The 27,720-nt window shown below is 38.2% G+C and overlaps 1 protein-coding gene across 5 annotated transcripts in view; it reads left to right on the forward strand.

The window, feature by feature from the left end:
• The window catches only part of map7d1 (MAP7 domain containing 1), a 40,749-nt gene extending 16,848 nt beyond the window's left edge, over positions 1 to 23,901 (forward strand). Inside the window, exons 3-19 of one of the 5 annotated variants that reach the window (XM_014472893.2) lie at positions 2,124 to 2,192; positions 2,721 to 2,741; positions 6,156 to 6,319; positions 6,606 to 6,717; positions 8,057 to 8,161; positions 9,004 to 9,126; positions 9,195 to 9,340; positions 10,036 to 10,166; positions 10,798 to 11,036; positions 12,184 to 12,463; positions 13,424 to 13,604; positions 14,109 to 14,213; positions 18,445 to 18,495; positions 18,579 to 18,639; positions 20,458 to 20,539; positions 20,814 to 21,043; positions 23,082 to 23,901. In XM_014472893.2, the coding sequence (XP_014328379.1) occupies positions 2,124 to 2,192; positions 2,721 to 2,741; positions 6,156 to 6,319; positions 6,606 to 6,717; positions 8,057 to 8,161; positions 9,004 to 9,126; positions 9,195 to 9,340; positions 10,036 to 10,166; positions 10,798 to 11,036; positions 12,184 to 12,463; positions 13,424 to 13,604; positions 14,109 to 14,213; positions 18,445 to 18,495; positions 18,579 to 18,639; positions 20,458 to 20,539; positions 20,814 to 21,043; positions 23,082 to 23,092 (2,111 nt within the window). In that variant the 3' untranslated portion in view covers positions 23,093 to 23,901. The remainder of the gene's footprint in view (positions 1 to 2,123; positions 2,193 to 2,720; positions 2,742 to 6,155; positions 6,320 to 6,605; positions 6,718 to 8,056; positions 8,162 to 9,003; positions 9,127 to 9,194; positions 9,341 to 10,035; positions 10,167 to 10,797; positions 11,037 to 12,183; positions 12,464 to 13,423; positions 13,605 to 14,108; positions 14,214 to 18,444; positions 18,496 to 18,578; positions 18,640 to 20,457; positions 20,540 to 20,813; positions 21,044 to 23,081) is intronic. The other 4 variants (XM_023330460.1, XM_023330459.1, XM_023330461.1 and 1 more) reach the window with 4 other exon arrangements.
• The last annotated feature ends 3,819 nt before the right edge of the window (positions 23,902 to 27,720 follow it).

Here is a 27,720-nt window from a genome sequence, read left to right on the forward strand (position 1 = left end):
AATGTACAACGGCAGCCGTGATGAAGGTTTCCAGTGTTACGACAGATGAGAAACATCTAAATGTTCTTCTGTCTGAACATCTTTTTCTCAGTTAACTCTCTGTCTGTCCATCCATTTGTTTTTGTTCATTTATGTCAAATCATTTGTTTAGTTGTTCCATCTATATGTTCTTGAATCTGTTTCTCCATTCTCCCTTTCATCTAGTTTGTAGTTTTTGCATATTTTGTATTTAAAGTCTGTGGTTAATAGTAATATTTGTTGTAAATTTGTAGGGAATGTTTGTATTTCTGAGTGGCATCAAAATAGACTGAATACTTTAGAAAATTGCTGAATTTGATAGACTGATGGCATTAATCAGTTTGCAAAGCTTGTGTTGCTTTTATACTTTTAACTTTATAAATTTCATGTAAAATAAACTGATGTAGCCCTTGCATTTTCAGAACTGTTGCAACACCCATGCAACAGTTCTGCATGCGTGTTGAACTGTTTAAATGTTGAAACTGGATAAACACATGGAAAGTGTGGCTGTGATTAAATACAGCATTAGCCACATTTTTTCTCTGGAAAGCTCCGGTTAGTTTGTGGTTTGAATTCTTGGAATAGTTCAGTGTCTTTTGTTGCTTTTCTCCGCCATTGTCCTGAACTGAGTGCGTCCTCTGAGGTATTTGGAATTTTATGTGAGGATCGGTTGGAGATGCGAGTGTCCTCCTCCAGGCATTAAATATTAAATTCAAATGTCCACCCACATGAAGGTAACATAGATTTGCTGTACCTTCCTCCTCTCTTCTAGAGAAGAGACTGCCTACTCTGCACCATTCACTGGAAGGATGTTTTTTTTTATTATCAAGAATATGCATTCGAAATGAATGCTTAAATAGACGTTTGTGGCATATTGCCTGTTCTCTACATGGATTTCCTTGTGGAGACATATATTCTTGGCTTTGATTGTTGAGATGCAGAAAAAAATGTGTTTGTGTTCATCGGACTCCTTGTGCTTTGTTCTTGCCAAAGTCAGTCCTCAATTAAACAGGACACAAATGTAGCAGCTATTTAGTAGATACTGGACAATATAAATGCAGAGTTGACTAAACTATGCATTTTCTAAACGAAGCAAATGACCGATAAGCTATGTTTTTTGGCTACTTTGTACTGGGATTTGCTAGTTTGATTATTCGTAGAGCTTTGCTCTCAGCTGTTAATTTGATGCTCTCTGTACACAATGCTTTGCAGTGCGCACAGTATATTTTATTAGCATTTTCTGTCACAGACCAGCATAAATAGTGCATATTCTTGAAGTGGAAGAAAAAAGGTAACATGCTGCGTTTTTCTATATAGTCCAACTTTGATCCTGTGTGAAATTTAGTCTCTGCTGTTGTCTAAAGTGCTCAAATGTTTGAGACAACATGATTGTGCAAACGGCATCATAGAAACCAAGAAACAGTTCAGACAACTTGGGGCTGAAGTTGTGGTAGTGTTTAAACCTTGGATAGAATATAAACAACAGCCCCAGCTTTGAACATGAAAAGAAATTTGAAAGAGTGTGGCTTAACAACAAACCTACCAAAGTGTGGTCGTCCGCCTATCCTGACAGATCAGGCAAGGAGAGCATATTAATCAAAGAACAACCAATCTGGCCTGTTTGGATGTGCAGTTAAAGGACGTCATTGTTTAATGGAAGGTATAAGAAGTCATGTTTTCCATGTACAGGACACTGCAATTATGTGGTTGAGACATTCCCCAAAAAACCTGAAGCTGTAATTATGACAAAAGGTGGTTCCACAAAGTAATAACTAAAAGAGTTAAGGGTGGGACTGTAAACAAATGCATGTCACACGTTTCAAATTAAACAAATAAATAAGGCCAATTATCTTTTTTTTCTTCCCTCCCTTGTAAAGGCACACAACCTTTGGTGTATTACACATATTTCTCGAAATATATTGAAATTGGTAGCTGTGATGTGACAAAATGAGAGTTATACTTTAAGGAGTATGAATATTATTGCAAGCCAAAGTACATAAAGAGATAAAAACAATTTTATTAATGTTGAGTAAACTTGATGTAATTCAGGGTCGTTCCTCTCCTTCACACTGCCTTCTCTTTCTCGTTAATCGTTCTTATCTCAGATGTTACAAAGTCAGAGGAGAGACAGAAGCTTGCAAAAGAACGGCGGGAGGAAAAGGCCAGGTATCTGGGTAAGTAGAAACAATGAGTGGGCATACAAATGTTTCTTACATGTGATGAGAGCTCCCCCTTGTGTTGGAATGGAGGATGTTCAGTTTGTTTTTCTGCACTGGTCTGGCTGCGGAATACATGCACATGCTTCACAGACACTTTGAGAAAATGAGAGCAGGCGGAGCTTCTGCAGAAGCAGAAAATGTCAACTAAAGAAAATCAACCAAGTGGGCCTTCATTCTGCATGTTTCTGCAAGCAGCATTTGCTGAGGTTGCTACTTAGCTGCTCACCCGACTGTGTCTCGACCAAGTCATATAAAAAGATTCTTCACATGCATGATGAAAAAAAACAATAACTTGACAGTAAAAGGACACATATTCTCTTTAGTGATTATATCTGGAAGTTTCACATCTTTTAAAGACAACAGCTCTGCTGTTTATTTAGCTAGATTTTTACTTTTGGCTGATGCATTTTATCACCCTGCTCCACTCAGCCTCTCACTGCTTTGCATGATTGACAGTTGCTCCTGTCTTCTTTCCTCCTGCAGAAGAGCTCAGCAAGTTGCAAGGTAAGCCACTCACCTGCGTTTCTGTGGTGATGGTGATGGCCTCCTTCCGCTTTCTTTCTTTCATTTTTTTTAATCATTCAGTTTATGCTGGATGTCTTCACTTATGATTTTCATCTGTATTATCTAGAGCTGGGTAATACATCAATAAATACAATTGACACTAGGGCTGCACAGTATTAAAAAAACCCATGAAATTATAGGTTATTGTTGAAAATATTTTATTATGATATGGGTCACAGCATTTTTCTTAATATTTAGCAACTTGTTCACAAACAACTATCGTCAGATGCGGGTATTCAAGAGAGTGACGTCCATCCAAATGGCCAAATAAGTTATTAACAAACAGGACTTGAATGCATAGTCAACCAGATATTGAAATCCGTTCTTTACAGTTGAAATTTTTATTACATTGATTGCATTTCAATATACTGTGCAGCTCTAGTCAACACCGACTATAAGAGATGGAAGGTTGGAAGACATAACGCATCCGCTTGTACCTAAAATCTATTTTATTTTTCTTATTATATATATGTTTATATATTATGGCACAAAAAATTGTGATTTTAAATTTAACAAGTTGTTGTATATGTTGGTGATCTTGCCCAGCCCTGGGGTATTCTTTTCTTCCATTTTTAATCTAATGGTCCTTTTTTGAAAACATTTTTGCCATCTTTTCTTTTTGACCTGTCGAACCCTACTAAATGTCTCTGTGAACATTCTCATCATCTTTTACAGCAATCATAAAGTGATCCTTTAACCATCCATATGAATGGATTTAATTTAATGCACAGAGGCTGCAGAGTAACCTGCCCTTTGTGTGAACTTTGGTCATCGTTCGGTTCCAGTTACAGAAGATAACATGTTAGAACCACAGAACCACTGATTGCCATCTTCCTGGAGAAATTGAAGGTTTTTTGAGACACGTGCAACTTCTTTTGGCTTGGCTGTGAAATTATAGTTAAACAGCGCAGCGTTGCCAGATGGGACGTAACATTCAATTTATTCCAAAAAAAAAAAAACTATGGCATTTGAAGTAAACATATTTAGCTGCATAACTGAATGGCTCATAGACTGTGCTACATAATACTGATTTGTATTCTTCCGCATTGTCGGTTTTCTCCAAAACAGGTCATCATTTTACTTGTAGCAATGCGTTGTCCTTGTCTAATCCGTCTTAGTGTTTGAATGTTGTAAGATGTGTTTGACACAGTTGATGCTGTGGATCAGTGTAATTGGGCGATCACAGGGGCATGCCAGATGGTATGGGTCTTATCTAATTCACTGTCAGACTGGGATAACAGAAGAACTTCAGCCAAAGCTCTTGTTTACATCGTCGGCTTAAAGGGAGGTATTGGTTCAGCCGCACAAATGATGGTGTTTCTAGTAACAAAATGCAAACGGCAAGTTTACTTGTGTTGTGCTGTTTATTCACAATGTTTTTACCCGTGATTTTAAAATGAAGAAAAGGGGGGAAAAAGAAGCTTAGATCAAAGAAGGCATTAAAGAATAATAGCAAAATGACAAAAATAAACAAAATGAAAAAAGAAAAACAACTGAAACAAAATGAACTGATACTTTGGCTTGTATGGCAGATTTTCAATTCAATTTTATAGACGCCATCATAAACATCAAACCTAATGAAAATCTTTTTTTTTTTTGCTCTTTTTCCTTCATCCTGCTAATCATTTGAAAAATGTAGCTGACAGAGTTTCGATAAAATTGACATCTGAGTACTTTACTTAACTCTCTGGTTTTTAGGCTTATTGAGTCAAGTGGATTAATGATCTCTGACTTTGTATGCAAAAATTCTCACCCTTCCAATCACTGATATTACGAACAACCTTACTCTTCAACTGCAGGGGGCGTCAGTAATGTATTGACACAGATAAAAAGTTGTGTATCATTGTAATGCTTTATATAATCTGAACTAGGCAAAGCATGTAGTAGATATTTGTTAGAAGCGTTCAGAGAACAAAGCCTTGAGGAACCTCAAATTTGATTCACCCAGTTTTTTTTTATTACCATGTGACTGAAAATCATCCCAGTCTGCCAAATAAAATGAACCAGTGCATCACAATATCAAACTCTTCTCCAACTATGACCGGTTGAGGAACTGAGTGGTAATAAGGGTGAAAAAGACATTTAAAAAAATTATTTTGCGTGTGTTATCTTGCAAGTTGAACTGTGTTTTGCTGTAGATATAAATATTTAAAGTTCCAGGTCAAAGCTCCTCTCTGGCTTTTTAATGACCTTACTGTAGTCTGAATCAATGTTGATTTCTGTTTATGTGTTTACTATGCACCAGCTTGCAGTTTCAGATTTAGACATCTGTTTAAAATTTAAAGCCCCAGAATCTAAGTGGCTAAATATCAATAGCACTTAGCTGCCATCAGACTAACTTCAGGTAGTGTTTGGCTGAAGACTGAAGCTAATTTGCTTCTTATCCCTTCTTGCATCCAGAATCTTTGTTTTGATGACAAAAGGAAGTTAAATTCAAACATTCAAATCCGAATTCCCTCACATTTTGTATTAACTAGTTTTGCTTGTATGGTACTTGCAACCAATTTTGTCGTCTTCATTTTAAAGTGTCCATGTTAACGAGAGTGAAGGTTATTCATTAATAAAAGGATGTCTTGAATATTTTGGTTGGCGTTTAAGGTCATTCCTTGGGCCAGTTTTTCTGCGTTCCAGATTTTCTTGAAAGGAAGAGCTGATGTCTCTTCAATGTCAAGCAGCAAAGAACAGATTTGCACTGCAGCAGTCATTTTCTTTGCTTCAAGGAGAGCCTGTGTATAACTCAGCTTTTTTGTTCCATTCTTGCATGAAAGATAAACAGTGTCTTTAAACCCATTGACTTCCACCATCACTGCAATTATCCATCACAGTCTTCCGTAAACAACAACTTGTTTTTTTTTTTTTTGTTGTATTAGGAAGACTAAGCAGCACTGATTATTTTTTATGGAGGCTTTCTCTAGCGGTTTAATAGAAAATGCTGATGTGTGTACACAGGAAAGAAGTCTTCTTAAGTCACAATTCTTAAGTCATCTATTTGCTCAACAAATGGATGATTTCCATATCAAAGTGTAGCTTTAGTGATGCTTGAAGGAATTGCCAAGCTATAAAAATGTCACCTCAGATGTAATTCATTTGGCTTAACTTGCCATTATGCAGCAAATTTAGAACTTTTTAAAGCCGAACTGCAGGTGTGAAAGAAATAAAGCACAACATGTAGGAAATGTCATTTTTACCGCAGGCATAAAACCCGTAGTATATTTAAGATTTATTAAAACAAAAGCCAAAATTCACAGTTTCACAGAGCACACATGGAACAGTTTTCCCACTAAGAGGGGGTGAGGAACAGGTAGCTTTTGAGAAACTTTTCCTCCCCTAACCATGCCCTCTACCTTATTATAGCGGCCAAAAAGAATCAGTGGCTGGAGAAGGAGGAGAAGGCACGACAGCTGAGGGAGCAGCAGCTAGAGGAACGGCGCAGGAAGCTCGAGGTGCAGCGCGTCAAAGCCGAGAAAAGGCGATCCGCCTTGGAAGAGAGGCAGAAACAGAAACTGGAGAAGAATAAAGTATGTTTGAATGGAAACGGAGGCGATGTTTGTTTAAAGTAGCACATTTAGAAAGTGTTGCATCACCAGTCTTCTAATAGTTGAGACAATAGTTCATTGAGGAGTGAGAAGTCAAAGCTCGTTTTTTGCTGTAACTTGAGCATGAAGTGAGTCAGCTGCAGATGGAAGGATTTAGTTTTACTCAGTGTCTGAGTCAGACGTTGTGCATGAATCTGGACTGTTCATTTGACTGACGTCCAGCAAGATAAGTTCTAACGGCTTCCATCTTTCCACGCATGTTTCCCAGGAACGCTACGAGGCGGCTATACACAGATCGACTAAGAAGACGTGGGCGGAAATTCGCCAGCAGAGAAGCTCATGGGTCGGCACGGGATCCCCAAACTCCAGCCAGAGAGAGAGTGAGTTCATGCTGCACATCTGGATCAACATTATAATTCAGTCTGGATGAGATGAAATCAATTATATGAACAACTTCCTATACAATTGTTGGTTTAACAACAAGGGAAATATTTAGTTATTTAGACTGCCTTCAGATTCTGAGTGATGATGGTGTTTCCTTGTGTTACTGCTTTCCAGGGCTGTGATCTGCATCCTTATCCACATGCAGTATTTTGACAAAACAAATACTGATTTAATCTATAACGCACAAAACTTTTTAAACTTTTCTAATGTTTACCAAATAATATTTTTATGGGGACCTAAGTGTAGCATTGATAATTTCATAAATCGAAACACTGAGGGAGGAACATGTCACTATTTTTGAAAAGTACTGTAAGCAGTTTTTTTGCCGAAAATGGTAAAATGTTTTCATAAACTGAAATTGTCAAGGAATGTTACCTTTTTGCTCACTTTTGAGTAAAGTAAAAGTTATATTTTTTGCTACTTTCATATTGTTTTGCTATTAAAACAGAAAGAAATATATTGGACTCATTAGCATTAGTAAATCTAAAAAGCAATCTGTTTTTTTTTTTTTTTAAGATTATAAACCTTTTCCTGTAGGATTTCCAAAACTCTGCCAACATTTCCAAATCTAGCATACTTCATGACTGTAAGAGATTGAAAGCTCAAAAGGTTAAAACGGAGAAAGAGCTGCCTGAAGGAATGGCTGACAAAGAAAAGTTTCCTTTTTAAAATAGCTTCTTGGAGCTAATCTGTCCTTCTGTTCACCTTACTGATTTATTAACCACCTAATCCTGCTTGAAACCTGCTCTGTCTAGTGTCCATAGACATTCTCTTTCAAAGGCCGTTTCTCAGATTCCATATGCATTAACTAATTTACAAATTAGTAAATTATTACATTTACCTATTCTTTTATTACATTCAGTGTTCCTTCAGTGTACATATTTTTTATTTTTTTATTTTTATTTTTTAACAATGATCCATTCATTTGGGACAAACTGCTGATTAATAAAATACTAGTGAAATACTGTTAATATTTTGTTGCTACTGTCTTCTTTTTCTGTTGAACAACTGAGTGAGTGTGTTGTACAAATTGTGCTATTTAACATTGTTGTTCATGTATTTAAAACAGGTTCCTCTTGAAAATGGGACTTTGTGTCTCAGTGACCTTTACTTGTTTGAATAAAGAAGAAATGACTACAGCAAAACTAATGCAGTTGCTCCTTCAAAGAGTCGATGTGTCCTAGCATAACTCATGACGCCTCAGCTGCTCCCGTCTGTTCCTCTCAACTATGTGACCTTTGTGAACATCTGTGTGGCGCTCTCTTGGCTTCTTAGGCAGATGCTCTGTCTCTGCGGTCAACCTGCCCAAACATGTGGACTCTGTTATAAACAAGCGACTCTCCAAGTCCTCGGCCACACTCTGGAACTCCCCCAGCAGAAGTAAGGCTACATCTGGAACGGCCTGCGCCTGTTTAAACCTCTCCATCATTCAGCCACTGGCGACACCCACGAGTCCTTCCATCGTTGTCCTTTTTTTTTTTTCTCCCTCGCAGTCGCTCCCTTTCACTGTCTGATTTCAGCACCTCTCCTCACCCTGGTGGTTGACAGTTGACTCATTTCCATCCTTCAAAACCACAATTATTATTTTTGTTTTTTGAAACTCCAGACTTGTTTTTTTTTTCTTAAAATTGTTCTGCATGCTTATATGTTTTATGGGATTTTTTTTACTGTTCTTTTGATTCTTTCATTGTCTGGTGATGATCATTACATTACTGGTGGGTTTTGCACTGTCCTTATTGGTTCTTTTATGTTCCTTCTGATCATAATTCACTGGATGAGGGACATCTTCAATTATGTAATTTACTAATGACATCAAATTTGTGGAATTAAAAGGAAAATTCTTTTTATTGATGTTTTAAAGGTCTGCTGAGGTTTAAGAAGTGATGCAAAGGTGGAGAAACATTAGAAGCAAAATGTTCCAGTAATTTTTTTTTATTGTTTGTCTTCTCAGAATTATTGCTCTTCAGTGTTCATGCAAAAAAATCCTGTCTTTCCATTTTACCCCAACAAAGACTGATCAATAACAAACACAATACCTTTCAAACGAAAAAGTAATTACACTGATTGATTGCATAATACACCTTTTAAAGTATTTTCCTGCAGAATCCTTTATTTCATAATTGTGGGAATACTTTCTTTGGATCTCTGTTGTGTTGGGTTAAGGAAAGATGTGGATCTGAGGCTAATTTTGAACGAAACTTTATATTTTGTTTTTCTTGCAGCTCGCAGCCTTGCACTGACTCCATGGGAGAGCAGTATAGTCGACCGACTGATGACGCCCACCCTGTCGTTCCTCGCTCGCAGCCGCAGTGCTGCTAGTGTCCTGAGTAATGGAAAAGATGGACGTAAGTTGGGCTTCATTAGAACACATGAATTTTTATAAATTCATAAATCTCTTAACTCTTATCCATAGACTCTTCTCTGTGCCCTCGTTCGGCCTCAGCCAGCCCCCTAACCTTGTGCGCCCACCAGCCACACCACCGCTGCTCTGACCGCTGGAGGGTGACATCTAGCACACCGGACATCACCCAGCGGCAGCACAGACGAAGCTCCACACCTGTAAGTTAAAAGCAGTAGATACATTTTACTAGACCTGATAAATAAATAATAGGTGAAATTGAAACTACCAAGAACTCTTTGTCAGGATTTTGTTACTGAAGTGCTTTGCTAAATCGAACATCTTCATCATCTGCTTTGATGGGATTCAGTTAACCAAGTGCTGATAAAACATAAAATGGTTTCCTATTACTTTGAACTTCAAAAATGACATGAGTAGTGTTTCAACTCCTCTAGAGGTGCCTCAGTTCTTTATGAGCAGCTGTTGAGAGGATTTTTGAGAACAAAGACCAGGTGAGGTGACAGTTTGTTTTTTTGCAGCAGGCAATACAGCATCTGGTTTCCTGTGATTAACATTTTGCATGTTGTGAATCTTAAAAAGGGCTTAGATTTTTCTTTAATTAGCTATGCAAATAGTCTCATGTTTGTTTTTAGAGTTGCAGCTGACATGAAATCCCAGAAAATTGACAAGTGCTGAGTATCTGGAGTCGAGTTTAGTCAGAGGGGCTGATGAATGTAGCTGGAAAAGTCTCGATCGTGGCTCAGATCCAGTATTTGGGATTTTTAACACACTTTGAATTAAAATGTATCCTGATCTGCAAACTGTTTTTTCTAAACTTTTCAGCTTTATTTCTATAATACAAAAACTTTTTAAGCAAAATGAATGCTAATTTTGATTAAAAATCTCTTTATTTCAGATGGATAAAAACAAGAAGGAAAAAAGAGACAAAGAACGGGAGAATGAGAAGGAGAAAAAGGCCATCAGTAAAGAGAAGGTCCTGAAGAAGAGGCAATCCCTGCCCAGCATGAGACACCGACCTGATCCAAGGTATGTGATGTATTTGTTATATTCTCAGCTTAAAATCGGTGGTTATGACTGTTAAAATAGAATATTTCTTCATACAAAAAAATTGTTCTGTTTAAACTTTACCTGGCTGCCAGAGTGAGACCAAAAACCAATAAGCTTTCTGAGCTGGTACAATAATCTGCTCTTTTAAAACCTGTAAAGAAACATTCAATGATGCTGTACTCTAGAATAATTGAACCATGATGCCCTCCGGCTTGCTTCTGCTTACTGACTGAGTTTTTGTGTCTGTGCTGGTCTGACTTTTCATTAACCTGCTTTCATAACTGATGGAGTCGCGTGTTGAGGGACATTCAGAGATTCCTCTCTATTTCCCAGACCACACAATAAGTCACTTCTATAACAGATGGATAGAGTGAAAGGGGAAAATAAATCAAATTCCTTGAGCCCAGGCTTGAAGGGGGAAAACATTTTAAGGACAGGAATGGTTCACTGCCAAGTGTTTGTGGGGCAATGCCTGTTTATTTTGCAGTGAGACTGCAATTATTCAGAATAATTTTTACCTAAACAAGCTATCTTGTGTTTTTAGTTTTCTGTGTTGCAATAATTTCCTTCATGTTTCATATTTTCCTGCTCTCTCGTCTCTCTCTTCCAGTCCAAGTCCTTTATCTAGACAGCGACCAGCATCTCCAGCCACACCCAAGGGCAGAAATGCCTCTCCAAGCCCTGCTGCCACCCCAAAGCCCCCATCAACCCGTGGCACCCCAGCCACTCCTAAAGCCCGGCCGAAACGAGCCAGCACCCCGGCTAGGATAGATCACCGGACCGCTTCCCCTGCTCCACTGGAGAGAGTGAAGGAGCCCCGCAGGCCCACCACTCCAGAGAGACGGAGGAGTGAGTAACTAAAGCTGGAAAAATGCTGCATTTCTTAAGTTAGTGTTTCAGTATGTGCTTCTCTAACGGGAGCTTGTATGAATTAAATGTTTATTGGGAGTTAATCATGGAAGTAGACACAAACATGGATACAAATGGATTCGATTTTTCTTCAGATTGAAGTGTAAACTGGAGTGAAATGTTTCAGACTATATTATTGCAGTACAGGTGCATCTCAATAAATAAAATAATCAAAAAGTACTTACATTTCAGTAACTCAATATAGTTGTGTCAAGCCACAATTCATACCTTGTAAATCTCCACTAAGCTCTAGGAAGGACTTGGCTTCACATTCCTGTAAAGACTTGTACATGTCACTTGTTCATCTTTTCTGCCAAACTTTTCCCTTCCACTCAACTTTTCATTTATAGACTTGAGAGCTCTTCTTTAACAATAACCATGTATTCTGTATCCGCTTGTCTTTAAAAAGACTCTTTAATGTGAAGTCAGTTCTTCCCCATGCTTTTATATGCTCAATAAGTTTCACTTTTTAAACAGAATGACTGAAATAAATTAACCTCTTAATGACATTATGTGTATTGAGAGGAAGGAATGTTCTACTTTAAAGACTTTTTGTCCAGCTTAGCTACATCTTAGTATAATTCACCAATAACATTCCTATGGTATGTCCACTAAGCTAGTTTTATCAGCTGATAGTGATGTTGCTGGGTAGTTTTCTCAGAAGAAAGTATTTGGATCTGGGAATGGCATCCCACCAGCATTTTCATTTAGCATTTCAGACATGGATAAGTACAGAAAAAATCTCCATTATCACGTTTAATGTGTTAATGCACACATTAACACATTTATTTAAATAATTGCCTTAAACTCTCTTCTCTTGTGCCTCGCTCTGTGTCTATATCTCGAAAGAACAATAGAATAAATGTAAAACATCTGTGTAATGTTTTTAATAAGCAATAAGTATCAACAACCATCTGTCATGTCTGAACCACACTAAGTACAGACAGACTGTGCTGATTAACTTGGCCATTTAATCCATTTTTATGCTAGAATTTTTTTTTTTTTTTTGAAGAAAAAGTAGCGGAAAATATACAAATATTACACAATTAAACCTGATGGTTCTCGTTTTAAAATACTTGTGTTTCAGGTTCTCCTGTGGCTCCTGCCATCACAGTTTCTTCTGCTGCTTCCACGCCTCAAACTCCAAGCATCCCCAGTCCCTCTCCCACTCCTTCCCAGCTCGAGCCAGCGGCTTCGACCCCCTCTGCTCGCGCTGTGTCGCCTTCACCTTCTCCGTCAGCCAAGCCCATGGCTGGCACCAATGACCCTGAGGAGGCAGCCCGCATCCTGGCAGAAAAACGCCGCCAGGCCCGGGAGCAGAGAGAGAGGGAGGAGCAAGAGCGGCGCGAACAAGAGGAGAAAGAAAGGTCAGTCGGTCTGGGGAGAGTAGATGTGCAAATGGAAAGCTCTTGGTTTGATTTATAGAATAGTAGTAAGCCTTTACTTTTTTTTTTGTTTGTTTTTTGTTTTTTTATGGATTTGATATATATCTGTCAAATATGTACTTTAAAATGCACTGCAACCAAATTGCCTTTAGAATACACATAATTAGTTAACACATTCCACCTGTGTGGTATTTAATGTCAGTATAACCCTGCATAAGCACAAAATCTTACCAAGTATTCTTGGTCTAATTTTTAGTGCAAATATCTTAGAACACTTGAAATAGCACACAACTAACTTACAAGTAACTTTTCAGCAACAAATATGTGCTTGTTTTAAGTCACAATTTCCTAGATGTTGATTTAAAAGTATCGGTTCCACTGGCAGATTATTTCCCTTATAACAAGACTTTTTTCCCACGTCACAAGCCACATATACAGTATATTAGCCATATACTCCCCAAGTGTGACCTTTTAGAAAAGACTGTGAAAAAGACAATGTTGAAACAATAAGATAAGATGTCCTGTTTTCTATTTGCCATATGCAATATAAAGTAGAATTTGCACTAATCAGATAAGGCATAAAAATAGAACTTTTTGGTTCATATGCAAGACTAATAAACCAGAAACCCTTCATATCACTCTGAACACACTGTCCTCGCAGTGACACATGGTAGTGGCAGCACCGGGATGTGGGGATGTTTTTATTTCAGCAGGAACAGAAAGAACTACAACATAATTTAGTTAAAAATGTATTTGTGTTGGGACAGCCCTGTCAAATTACAGATCTAAGGTAATTTTACTGATTCAGACAAAATTCCAAATTTGTATTTCTGAAACTGATTTAAAGCTTCCATGTGGATCAGTCAGAGTTGTGATCAAACACATTTAAGAGGGAAAGTCTTGATGTAATATTAAGTCCTGTTTTGTCCTCGTATGATCCAGGATCCTGAGAGAGGAGCGAATAGCAAGAGAGGCAGAGGAGAGACAGCGCAGGGAAGAGGAGGCGAGAGCCATGGCCGAGGAGCAGCAGAGGAGGGACGAAGAGACGAGGCTGCAGGAGGAGAAGGAGGCTGAGGAGAAAGCCAAGGCTGAGCAGGAGGAGAACCTGCGCTTACAGAAACAGGTCATTTGGATAAACTGGTTAGAACAACACAGCTGGAGTTTGTGAGGATGAAACTAGAGAGGAAGTGTGTTCAGCTAGGAACAGCCAGAAAATCCACTTCTCAATTAATTTTATATTTTGTAGACACATAACATGATTCTACTGTGGTGTCATAAGCTGTAACACTTTGCTGCCCTCTTGTGGTCATTCCCAAATATGTTTTTGTGGTCAAACATGATCCAGCTTTCAAACACAGAGCCCATTGTTTTGATGACCTCTTTCTTTTTTTCTTTTTTTTGACTCTATTGTCCTCATGAGGACAGGAAAAGTCCAAAAAGGATCTTTTTTTTGTACAGGAAAATATCCCGTTTGTGGTTGTAAACAGTAACAGTAGGGAACAACCACACCCTTGTTACGTTAAGAGAAAAAAAAAAAAAGCCATGTTTTTTTGGCTGCAGTGTTTTTCCCCCCGTTCATTTGCCTGCAAAGAAGTTGTGGTTGGATTTCCATGTGTTTGTGTTTCAGAAAGAAGAGGCTGAGGCGAGAGCTCGGGAGGAGGCGGAGAAGCAGCGTCTCGAAAGGGAGAAACACTTCCAGAAGGAGGAGCAGGAGAGACTGGAGAGGAAAAAGGTAGGACTGTACATCTGCTCTCCCACCGCTGTTCTCTCCACTAGATTGTAACTCGAGTTCAAACAAGATATTCACCATTATGACTTTAAAGGGAAGCATGCATCCAAATCCATTGTTCATTGAAACAAAAAATACTACAAGTTAAGAAACAAATTAGCTAATGCAAAATCTCCTTCACTCCCCCATGAGTGGTGCATTTATATTCTGGGTTATGTTCGCTCTGAGGCTTGGCCTCTGACACAACAAAAATCAGGCTGGAAAGCCGAGTCCCTGAAACCAATACGAATGATGTTTTTGGCTTATCCTGGAGGGGCTGTCTGCATGCCATGATTTAATAGGCCTTGGAGTGCCTCTGTGTTTTAGAGTGCGTGTCTATATATAAGTCCTAATATTGGCAGGCTAGCTGCCCCAATCTTATCTGAGTGGATTTGTGAAGATCTTTGCACATGTATAATGATACTTCTGTGACCTTTATGTTCATGCTCAGCAGCCCTGGGTCAGCCATAAGACCAGAAGGAGGAGAGAATGGTAACTAAAGTGAAGCGCTTGGGGAGAACAACCACAAATTTGTACTTGACTTTCTCTTTTAACAGTGTTTTTTTTGTTGTTTTTGTTTGTTTGTTTCTGCTGCAGTACGAAACAGCTTAAAGGAAAATATGGGTATAAATTATGAAGTGAAAGATGTGATCAAACCTGTTCACAAATCTAAAAAAGCATGGCGTGCATTTTTATTCAACCCCAGTGCAGCAATCTGCCTTTCAGAAAGCACCAATTTACTTTACAGAGCCCACCTGTGTGCAATACAACCCCACTTCTGATCCAACAGGATTTTAGTGAATATAAGTGATCAAACAGCCTCTTGAAGAACAAAGGAACACACCAGAATGGTCATAAATATAGCAGAGTGTGTTTCCAGCTTTAACGATTTTATTGGACCCTTTTCATTTAAACTTAAAAATTTAGAAGATATGGCACAACTTCAAACCTATGTAGATGGGGATTTGCCAGAATTGAAAAGCTGGCAAAGGAAACCATTAATTAAAACAACCATGAGCCCCTTGGTGGTTTTGAAAAGCTGCAGAGATCTATAACTAAGGAAGGAGAATGTGTTGACATGTCGACTATTAGTGATGCACTTTAATAATGTTGCTTTTATGGAAGAGTGTCGAAAGAGGAGCCATTTTAGAGAAAAAGGTATAAGAATCTTTCTTATAGCTTTCAACATGTCGTATAGGAAGCACATCCAATAACTCAAATTTATTTAAAATGGGACAATGTACAGCATACATCAACCACTGAAGGAGAGATGTACTGTACTAGGTTATAGCTACAAATGCTGATTTCCACCTGTAGTCCCCAAAACATACAGTAATATTAAATCCAACATGTAAGTATACATAACATGAGGATAAATAAAAATAAACACACTGTTCAGACCACAATAAGGGCAATAAAAAAAATAAAACAATGAAAAGACCAACAGTTATATGGCTCTCTGGTCAAAGAAAAACATAATTTTTGTCCCACTGAGACGACAAAAGGTCAGATTTGTGTGGATAAGTACCAACACTGCTCATTGCCCTAAACATTGAATAGAATAAAGGATCAAACAAGTGACCTTAATGTCCGCATCTGTGATATAACTATAGAAGCGTGACATATCCCATCCATGTTCGAACCTGGAGAAACCCTTTGGATGAGAACAGTAAACGTCTTCAAGAAACAGAAATCCGATCTTGTTTTTATGTTTTAAGAAATTTTGAAGTTCTTAAATTCATTGAAAAAATCTGATTGTGATGTGAAAAATGTGGTGAAGCTTGAAATGCATCCATACTTTTGCAAAGCAAAATGTCATGCCTTATATGAACATATCTTAATATCTTCGTTGAAAGCAAGAATGCGTGTTTTTTTTTTTTATCCGACTTGTTTTGTTTGGTCTTAATAGTTCCTCTTCCATTATCTCAAAAGAGCTTTGTAAGCATGCTGCCTCTTCCCAGCAGACGTAGTACTGCCAGGGGTCACTAAATCAGCAGGAATGAGCCCACAGGAACATCTCGTCCTCCACAACAAAGATGCTCCGTTTAGACCGGCTTCATAAAGCACACAGGTGGCTTGAAGTGCCCTGGGGTTTACAGCAGCATCAGCAACTTACTGGGACAACAGAAATCTACAGTGTGGAAGCACGTTTTGCAGCTAAACTAGATACCAAAGCTATGAGTGTCTGAGCTGTGTGTGAAATAATCCCGGATCTTAAAAATGCCTCTCGTTTATGAGCGGCAGCTGCAGTTGTGGTGTAACTGCGTCAGAGGAAGGTCAGATCTTGTGTCTAACTTCAGTGCATATATATGTGAAAAGCAGACGGGGTTAATTTTTATTAAAGCACAGCCACACCATCACCTCACTGCTCAGCTGTGCAAAATTCAACCAATACCTGTTTTATTTTTTGCCAATTACACAAGTTACACTTCATCATCATCATCACTCAAAACCGAGTGTCGATAATAGAACAATCTATTATAAGTTGTCTTACTAATAACTAGTTTAGTATTAAAGTTACAAAAATAGAGAAATATTATGACATAGAAAGAATAAATAGAAAATGAAACATGAGACTGAAATTGTAAATTAAACAGTCCGAAACTCTGATAGGCTGAGTTTTGCAGACTATTCCTGTCAAGTTTCCAACCAAGTACTAGAAACTAAAGTAGTAACCATCATCAGACTCTGGGTAGTTACACAAAACCCTGAAACAAAAATGCATAACGGTAATTTCTTTTTTTAAGCAAGAAAAGCAACAATTTTGCCTCCACTGAAGTAACATTACTTTGACTGTTATAAAATTAGACATAGAAAATGTTACTTTGGTGCATAACTATAATTGTAGATCACACAGTTTACTAGCTTTCAGGCTGTTTTTGTATCATGCTGTCATTCTGTTCAGAGTGTAGCAGCCATGCTTTCTTTAAAGCTGAAAAGCAAAATTACTCATGTGTTGCTCCTGCTGAAATAACATCATATTGACTATTCTAAAATTAGCTATAAATGTTACTTTTTGCCTCTCTATAAATGTAGAACACACAAAGTTTACTAGATTTTAAGCTGTTTTGTATCATGCTGTCATTCTTCTGGTCAGAGTGTAGCAGCCAGTTTTATATGTTCTTTAAAGCAGAAAAGCAACAATTATTCTTGTTTTGCTCTTGCTGAAGTAACATCATGTTGACTGTTCTAAAATTATCCATAAAAAAATGTTACTTTGATGCATAAGCATAAATGCAAAATAAACACAAATTTTAGTAGCTTTCAATCTGTTTTTGTACCATTTTGTCATTCTTCTATTCAGAGTGTAGCAGCCAATACTGTAATCATTTTTGACATTTTAAATGTCAAACAAGCATAACCAGCATTCAAAATAATTTTTTTTAACAATGTAGTCACTGTAGCTAAACAAATCATATTTAGGACCGCTTTGGGAAAGAAGCTGTTAGTGCAGTTTCCTGTTATAATGAATGGCAAATTTGTCATTTTTATTATTTGTTGCACTATTTCTGAATTTGTAATATTGGAGAATTGTAGTAATGTTCAGAGAGAACAGTGGTCATGTACTTATGATATTTTTTATAATGTTCAAAAACTTTATTACTATTTGACAAGTTAAAGCAATTTTTGGTCTTATTCGTTTAAAATGGCACTATATAATTTTTTATCAGTTGCTACAGAGAGTGGCATAAAAATAAGCTGATATTAGCTGGTTTAATAGTCAGTCTACTCCATTAGACGACCTGCTGTGGAAACAGTTTCACTGTAAAAACAGTGATGGGTGGCACTCTTTGTTTAAATGCCATGATTGTCTGAGAGTTTCACTACCAGACTTGCTTCCAAACAGTTGAATTTGCCGTTTTGTTTTTTTAAGCTAAGGAAATGTTTCAACCAGTTGACCAGCCAGAAAAAAACTAAATTTATCACTTAGCCATCTTATCAGAATGACAGGAAATCTATGCCAGTGTTGATTATTAACTGACACTTGCCTACATCAGACTATTCATAGAACTGAAACTGGTATCCCAGCTATTCAAGGACAACTATTTCTATACTGTTATGCATTGCTATAAAATACAGCAATGCATTACAAAATGTTAAAGTAAAGAATATTCTGCAAATTTAAAAAATTTATCAAAATAAAATGTTTCCCTGACTTTATTACTTCTGTTTTTGTTTTTTGTTTTTTTGTCAGCGTCTGGAAGAGATCATGAAGAGGACACGCAAGACTGATGGGGGTGAAAAGGTAGATGTAAACTTTTACTTTTTTACTAAAACAAGAAGCAAAACCCTTACTGTTCAGTAAGTGAGCAAGTTCCTCCTTTGCAGAAAGAAACTAAATCCGCTACAGTCGCTTTCTCCAATGACTTGCAGGGAGAGACCAGCAAAGGTAAGCAGAACATTGAATTGGATTCCTCTGACTTTTAAAGATGGTCTTTAATCAATTAAAATAAAACATTGTTTCCCCATCAACCTTTAATTTGCTGAAAATGATCATTTTGGACGTAACATTAAGACAAAGACTTAAATTTAAGTGAAGACTTTGGGATGGTTTTCAGAGTCCACTAAAAGATGTTTACGACCTTAATTAATAAACTGTAATAAAAAGTTCTCTTACTCATCTTGTTGCAAGTTTACTGATTTAATTATTTTTTTTATTAAGCAGTACCTTTGAACAAATGTTCCTTTTCTCTTTGTGCGGCACTAAACAAAAGCACAAATATCTGCTGCATCTTCAGTATGTACTCCCATCTGAGTCGGATTCACCGTGAAGCTTGTCGTATTAAAGGGTTTTTAGATTATATCTCTGCCTCATATCCTGTGCAGCTGCAGTCAGGCTTGTTTTACGCGGCACAATGGGACCCATGTGTGCTCACTGCTTGTTGAATCCCTTAGCTTGAGGGATGGGAGTAAGAGTGGGCTAATGGCAACAGCCTGCTGCAGTTTTACACCTATTTTTGATACATGACACTTTTGTGTCAACCTGGATCTAAGGGGGAAAAAATGTGTTCTTGATAAATGTTATCTGAAAGTATTATCAGCTGCTTCTGTTATGTAACAATCGAGTTGGATGCGGTGAGTTCTCAGAGAAAGGCTGCTGGTTCCAGTCTTGTCTGAATGAGGAAATCGTTAGCCAGGAACTGATGTGGTTGGAGGTCTGGCAAGCAGGGATCCGCTTTAATCAGGGTCGGCTGGTGCTTTTTGTTAGCCACAACCAAATGCTTAAGAAGCTCAGATTGGGGGGTCCCCGAGTCCTTACGAAAGATGCCTGAACAAAATTAAACCTTTCATTATTTACTTATGTCTACAATGGTATTTGTTCTGAAGTTTTACAATTAAAGTAAATTAGAATACCACTGAGTATAGTTCAGAAATTAAAACATTTTAGTTCATATCAACATATTACATTCATGTTATTATTTTAAGATATTCAATTAATTTTGATGCTGATAGGAACAAAAGCAACTTCTGTTTTTCAATTAATCAAAATATTACAATAGACTAATAAAAAATATTTTAAAAACTAAAATGTAATGTTGTGGCCTACACACAATCATTTGTAAGACAGCTCATTCTATAGTTATCCAATAGACTGCTATAAAAGGTCGTGACTAAAAACATGACTGCTCAGTGCTCCTACGAAGCATATTAATGGAAAGTTTAGCAGAAGGAAAAAATGCGGTAGGAAAAAGCTTTACCAGGTGTGGGATGAGGCTGGTGTGCAGGCTTTTACACTGGACCTAATGTAGAAATGGTGACAGCTGCTAAAGCATCCTGGACTTCCTAAACGCTTCAGCAGAACCACAGGCTGATTCTTTACTTACCTGATATATTAATATAATTTTATGAAACCCAAATTGTCCTTTTTTATAAACTGTTAGCCATAGTCATCTAAATTACTGGAAATAAACACTTGAAATGTATATTTCAGCTTGCGTAGATGTATCTTTATAGTGGAAATTTATGATGTACTATAAAATCATTTGTAAAATTTTTACTGCCAGTTATTAAACCATTTTTGCCATTTTGCTTCTGTAACATGTAGGAAAACAATGTGCACAGTCTCAGAAGAACATTGAGCAAAAGAAGCAGCAGGAACCAAAATAACAGCAAAGCTTGAAATGAACCTAAAATCTGATGTTTTATGTTGAACTTTGGTAGAAAATGTGGGTCAGCTGTAAGCTCTGTTTACTTTGTGTCACTTTAGTATCTGCTGACAATCAGGCGAAACTGGAGGAGGGTCTGCCCAACAACAAGGCAGAGAATGGACAGAGTAACTTCAAAGAAAGGTAAGGCTCAATTCTTCTTGCTCGCAAAGCACCACGAGCGGAGAAAAGCTTGCCAGGAAACAAAGGTGGAACATAACTACCAAAATTTACTTGCAGGAAATTTGTTGGTTTTATTGGTAAGCAGAAAGCCACAAGGATCAGGCTGTCAGTAAACAGTGTTAATAGTTGAAGAATGAACTGATTTCCTCATTTTCTTTAGCAATGGCAAAATGACTCACTCTGATCTGAGTCATGTTGGCCAACTGAGCTGTTCTCCATGTTTCCCTCTCTGTAGCCTCTCAGTGGTTAATGGGCTCCAGCCGGTGAGGCATGAAAACGGTCTGTCCTCTAAAGGAGACGCTGGCCACTTCGAAGACTTCATCCACCTCACAAACCAGGACAACACATCCAATGGAGCCCGGGACAACTCTGAGACCGGCACGTCCGCTGAGCCCATCCTCGCTTTCGAAAGCGAGGAGTCTTTCATGAAGAAAGCAGGCCCCATGAAGCCGCAGCACGTTGCAGGTACACAGTTTGGAAAATGTTTTATGACACACAGACAAAAACTGGAAACAAAAGTATGCAAAAATGAACAGGTGACGTAGTTTTAGGGCCTGGATATTTTTTTCTCAATTGGTGCCACTTTGGGAAGGGAAATCAACTTGCGAGTTGAGCACGGTGGAGGCAGTGTGATGATGTGGAACAGCAGCTCCTTCACTGCTCATCAGTGGAAGCAGTCTCCAATATATAAATATTTGGCCCCTAAAAGCAGGATTCAGTAGAACTAGCTCACTCTTTCTACAGGATATTTTGTGTAACGTAGAATTCAATTGTTCTAGAAAACCCATTGCAGCTTGGCTGATGTGTATTTGAAGTAGACAAAGCACGCTTTGTCTTTAAATATGGGTGAACTGTCCCTGCAGTGAAGCTGCTCTCAATCAAACATGCAGTTCATCACCACAGTGAAAGCGAGAAGCCCCCCCGAGAAAAGGAAGGTGCGGCACGAAGAGTTCACTTACACTAAAAAAAGGTGGAGATGGGATATGGAAGCAGTGCTGAAGGAAAAGTCGAAGAGAAGCGGGGGTATCTTTATCCTGTTGACAGCTTTTATTCACCAGCTCGACTGACTCGGACCGGGGCCCAGAGAGGAATTCCAGAGGCGACGAGGAGCCCCAATCCACAAGTGCTGCGCCACCGGGGGTTAGAAACACGACTCCGCAGCAATTAAGCACCGTGCAATGCTGCACTCGTTTCCCTCCCAGGAGCAATGTCAGCAGCCTTCCCCCCCATATATCTGCTGGATTTTAACTCTCACCTGTTACCAAAGTACAAGCCAGAAATCATAATTGGTTAGCCAGGAAAATGGATCATGACTTTCTTTGGTACCATCTCAATCAGTTCCCTTTCTCTCATTCTCAGTCCCGCATATCTCTTTCTGTTAACTCCGTCATAAAACCTAAACATATTTGGCTTCTCATCTTCACTCGTAAATCTGGATATGTGAGATGACTGTCTTAGCAGGACTAATACACCAGGCTGATCTAAAGTCACAATGTAGCGCTACATGAGGGCAGTTTATATTCAGACCTGAACTTAAGGTGAAGGTTAAAATCTGACCAGATCTTGACCCCACGTCTTAAATATCTCTAAAACAATGTGTCCTGCGTTTCACATGTTAGCTGCTTTTCTCTGTAATGTGTTTGGAGTCTTGCTGCCTTTTCATTTGATCCTTGTAAACAAGACAGTAAAGATTTATTGGGAACCTGCCCCCTGCGGCATGGTTAGCATCCTTTTGCAGTTAGTATTGTCAACGGGTCAGAGGTTTGTGCACCACATCGTTGCCCTGTTCAGTGATGCCAACAGAGTATCACTGAACAGTGGCTACCGATCGGAGTCTCTTTTCTGGTAATATGATGCTAAAAAGTTGCATCTTAATGAACTTAAATATCATCAAGAAATATAATCATTTATTTTAGTAGGTTAAAAAGTGAAACATATTCACTAGAGGTAGAGTTGAATATCTCAAGCACCTATTTCTGTTTATTTTAAAGAGTTAGGAGAAAATTCACAAGCCGAGAGCTGCAGCTGAAGTCAGTGCAAAAATGTTGGATTCCTTGTAAAATTACCCCAGAGACCATCATAACTTGGATAAAATCGTAAAAATCCTTTTGAAGTTGTGGTTATCTGTGATGATTCTCCACTTTTTTCTGCATTTTCCTTCCACTTAACTTTCCACTAAAATGCTTTGATACAACTGTCCTCAAGTGGAGCCGACAGGCCTTAGCAACACTGTAACATAACCTTTCTGAAGTAAAAAAAAATATTTTACTTACTTTTGAAATATTCTAAATTAAACTATATTAGATTTTTAGTTGTACTCTATAGTCTTGAAATATAAGACATAAACACTTGAAATATGTCACTATGTGCTGATAATGAGTTTCACATTTGAATCGAATACCTGAAACTAGCTTTCCCATGATATCCTATTTTTTTAGATGCACCTGGTATTTACCGAATAGCTTTTTATTTTTCAACCTTTCCTTCTGCTCCTCTCTTCCAGAGGTCCTGTGACTTCCTCCTGTTGGAGTGATCACGTCGCCTTAGTTTGTCCTGAACTCTGCCAACGCTCGCACAGCGAGCCCTGTGACCTGTGCCAATCATAAATCTTCATCCAGCTCTCAAACGTAAACATGGCTCTGTGAAGATGAAGGTTACCACAGATGATGACCCATCAGGGGAAAAAGATGACACAGGATGAAGCATCGCATGATGCATCAGATCTCCATGCCACTGATTCAGGACTCTTCACCACTCAGCATCATCCTTTCAGCTGACTAATTATTTTACGGAATAATGTTTTGTTCTCTAGATATTTAACTGAAAGAAGTATATAAAGGACTGGCCACATCTTTGTGAATACTGTACATGAACTTTGTGTCAGAGGAAGGAGGAACCACAGAGGATTTTAAAGCTCTACAAAAGGGAGTCTCATCAAAACCCAGCTGTTCTGCAGCCTGGTTTGTATAAAGCTACATGTAACAGTTTTGTAAAGTTAAATAGAAAAAACATTTTCAAGCGCAAGCTGATGAGAAACTGCTTCTCACTGTCTACTAGCTTTGAATGATTGTATGCAAACCCTGGATGTACTAATGAAGTATCCATCTCTGTTGCTGTAAAACAAAGTTGTTTTCCTACAGAAGGAGTTTCTCCTGCTGTAGTTTTTTGTCCTCCCACACTTGTTCAAGCATGACAGTTTTCTCTCATTTGCATTGAGATTCACTGAACTTGTAGGTGTTTTTGAAAAGCTGTAAACGCTCTGATTTTGCTGTGTTGTAAGGTCAGTGGGAGTATCCGAAGTCTTAATAAAGACAGGCAGTCTACCCTGGAGTCTCATCTTTCTTTTCTGCTATTTTTCTGGTTAACTATTAAACTTACAACAAAAATAAAATAAGCCCTCATCTGCACCCAAAAGGGATCCTAAACGCCATCCATTTATCTTCTGCTTAGGCAGCAGAGAAGCCTGGATTTCACTCTCCCCAGCCACTTGGATACGACGGGGGATTGAAGGAAGCCAGATGATAAAGCCCATGTGGAAAAAAAGATTTGAAAAATGTCGCGAAGGAACCCAGAAGTTTAATATGCCAACCTGATTCCGAGAGGACAAAGGGAAAACCAAAGGCAATATTATTGAAAAGATTCAGTAATTTATGACTAGATAAAACATTTAGTCATGAATATTTTATTTAGTGATAAACGTAGGTATAACATATTCCACCTATGTTATCACCTTGTCATTAAAAAGACTGCTCAGGCCATCCACAATGAAATGAAATACTCCACTAGTCCACTGCAGCTTTTTCTGTCAAGCTTTTTCCTCCCATTCAACTTTTCCTTAATGATTCAAAGCAGCCTTCTGAACAGCCACTATTTTTGTGAATGACCTTCTGTGGCTTATTCTCCATATTGGTAAGATTTTAGGTTTTAGGTGTGGAAACCATCTTCCAAAACCGAGACCAGAACATTTGAGTAAGACTGGCCTCATTACTGTCACAGCCAAGATCCAAACTAATTTGAGTTTAAACTAAAAGCTTAAGTTAAGTTTTAAGAGTTGTAATTACAAAACGATGAATTATCCCAAATTAAGGACTAGATCTCAAACAGCGCATGAAATTAAGCAGTTTGCCGTTTTCCCCATGTAGATATTTTTTGTGTCGGAAAAACTGGAGTTTCCCCACATAGTTTATAAATAAGGGAGATTGATGTCTGATGAATAACGATCTCAACTGGGTTGGTGGCCTGGAAAGTCTGAGCTTTATTCTAAAATATGCTTTTGATGCCTAAAGGATTAGTTGTGTGAACTAAAAATACACTGATGTTGACTGTCTCTGAAATTGAGCAATTTGGAAAACAAGCTGACATTGATCATGTTTGACCAATTTGACAGAGGTATTGGTGTACTTTGGTCTATTTCTGATCAGTAAGTAGTTTGCATTTGAAGTATTACCACTTGTATGCATTGCGGAGGAATCTTGCCCACCACACAAAACCAAATGCTGTTAAACTTCATGAACATTGCAAGTGCATTGGCTCAGCTGTTCATTTCACTTTGGGTCTCCTTTTTCAAAATCTTCACGGGGGGGAATGTGACGCTGCAGCTCTGCCCTTCCCATTCCACTTTATTTTTGTGGCCACTGGCAAGCCTGGCACAAAGCTTCCAGCTTGCTAGACAGCTGACGACATGATTTATGTTCCCCTGCATGCAATCGCGAACACATCCCACACTGATAATCATGTAGAACTCGTGGGATTTGAATGTCTTAAAACGGCTGTGAAATATCACTGTGGTGTTGCCCACTCGATTAGAGGACCAAAGCTTGTTCACAGTTTGTCGTGTGAGGATAGTGCCTTTACTCCTTGTTCAATGCCTTGCTAAAATATTCATATCCCTGGGACATTTTCCAAGCCCAAAATGTCACATTGCTGGGATTTGAGTTCATAGACAAACACAAAGTGGTGCACAATATGTGGTTTTAAAATGCCTGAAAAAATAAAAATCCAGAAACTATGGTATCAGTTTCTTTTTGGCATCCCAGGAGATCCACATGTTGCTGCTATGAAAACTGCAAGTTGTTTGGTTTACGTCATCCTTCTATGCAACATAGATCAAGCTCAGTCAAGTTAGATGGAGAGTGTCTGTGAATATCATTCCACAGATTCTGAGTTGGTTTTAAAACTGGAGATTGAATGTTTTAGAAGAACCACATTCCGGTAATAGATTGGTCGCTGGTATGTTTAGGGCTGTTTTCCTGCTGGATGGTGCAACTTCTCTTTGTTCCCTCAGTCTTTTCCTTTTTTCCCGCATTATGCCATATTTAGCTCCATCCAACTCTGATCAGCTCCTTTTGTTTTCCTTTCTCATTTGATTTGAACATCAGTTGATATTACAAATAAAACTGAAAATTTGTAAGAAAAATGTAATGAATGTAATGAATAACATGTTTTATTTCATTCTGCTCTTTTCTGAACAGCCTGTTCTTCCACATTTGCTCTGTTGCTTCCATGGCTTGTGCCAAATTTTAAAATTCTTGCCCTTCACAAATAGCCTTTTTCCTGCCATTCCTTCATAAAGGCCACATTTGTTTTCAGCACAGCTTTTAGCTCTCTTCTTGACAGATTCTCCCACCTAAGTTGTTGATCTTCACAGTTTCTCCAGAGTTGCAATGGGCCTCTTGGCTGTTTTTTTCATTAATGCACATCCTACTCATCCTGTTTGTTTATAGGGACTTTATCTTGGTAGGTTTGCAGTTATGCTAAACTTTTTCCATTGGTGGGTTTTAAATTATCCATAAGATGTCTAAGGTTTGGGATATTATTTTAGAATCTCACCTACTATATTATACTGTGGAATAATTCAACGGGTTGCACTGGAGTTTACTGAAGAGTATTAGACTAAAAATAGCTGAATTAATGGCTTTCATACCTTTCTGATTTTTATTTGTAAAAGACTTGACAAATAAAACATTTGAAAAACAAATCATCTTCCTTACACTTTTTACCACTTTGTGTCGATCCATTATAAAGTCTCAGTAAAATACAGTGCATTTTGGTTATAATATAACAAAATGTGAAAACAGCCAAACAGTGTGAATATGTTTGCTAAGTGCTGCCTAACGAGATCATTTTTAAATGGAATAACTTGGTAAGAAAATCAGATGTAGCAAAATTAGCCCAAATTTGGCAGACTTGAAGAGAATGAGTTGCAAATAAACGCACTTAAATGAATTAAACTCTTCTGGTGAAATATGATCTAAAATCTTTGTGTATAATGATCAGTTTCATTGAAAGATTAAAAGACAGCTAATTATAGAAAGAAATTTCCTTGAGCATGATGTAAGCGCTTACTGACAAGAGAGTTTCAACAACGTGATCTATCAGCTTCACCCCACAAGAGGGTGTTGCACTGCATCAATGCAGGGGATGTAGTCGAACTTTTCTGGATTATACCTCTAAAGTTATTTGCATCTGATATGTGCACACATGTTTAATTGTCCACGTCATGGAACTTACATAATTCATTGAAATTAAAAGCAGAAAAAAAGGTGAACCCTCTTCTTTGCTAGAAGAGAGTTCTTGCCAATCCCTGGTAATGTGTAGCACTTCTCAGAGGGGGTTTAGGGATTAGTGGACACTATTTTTAGGGAAGTGTTGCAGGGCAGTGCACAATTACAGGTCAAGTAGTGCCAGGGTTTTAAATACGTTCTCACAAAAAGAGGTGAAATCAAATGTAGGCCGGAAAAGTGATCCAAAACACACCAATGCTAACTAAATAAAGGAGATTTATGCCGGTTAGGGGTGGCCAGATTCCCTAGTATTCTTGCCTCCCTAGTCTTCTCCCATTAACGTCGCCTGCTGTGTTCCCTCTTCTTTGATTTATATGTGCATTATCTCCTCAACATGCGAAGAACTAAGAACGTGTCGCCCTTCTGACTCCATTTCTACTTCCTGCCACACCAGGAGAAGATCTGCCTGTTGAAGTTGAAATAATATGATACAAAGAAAGTGAAATGATTTCTTTTACTTCTCTGAATGTCAGAACTGTGCTTTTGCGTTTCCAGCCAGCCTCCTCTGGGACACGCGCTTAGTGCCATTCCTGTCATAAATCTCTGCATGTGAGGACTATGAGGAATCCTGCAAATGTT

Source organism: Xiphophorus maculatus, chromosome 3, assembly GCF_002775205.1.
Source record: "Xiphophorus maculatus strain JP 163 A chromosome 3, X_maculatus-5.0-male, whole genome shotgun sequence".
NCBI lineage: Eukaryota > Metazoa > Chordata > Actinopteri > Cyprinodontiformes > Poeciliidae > Xiphophorus > Xiphophorus maculatus.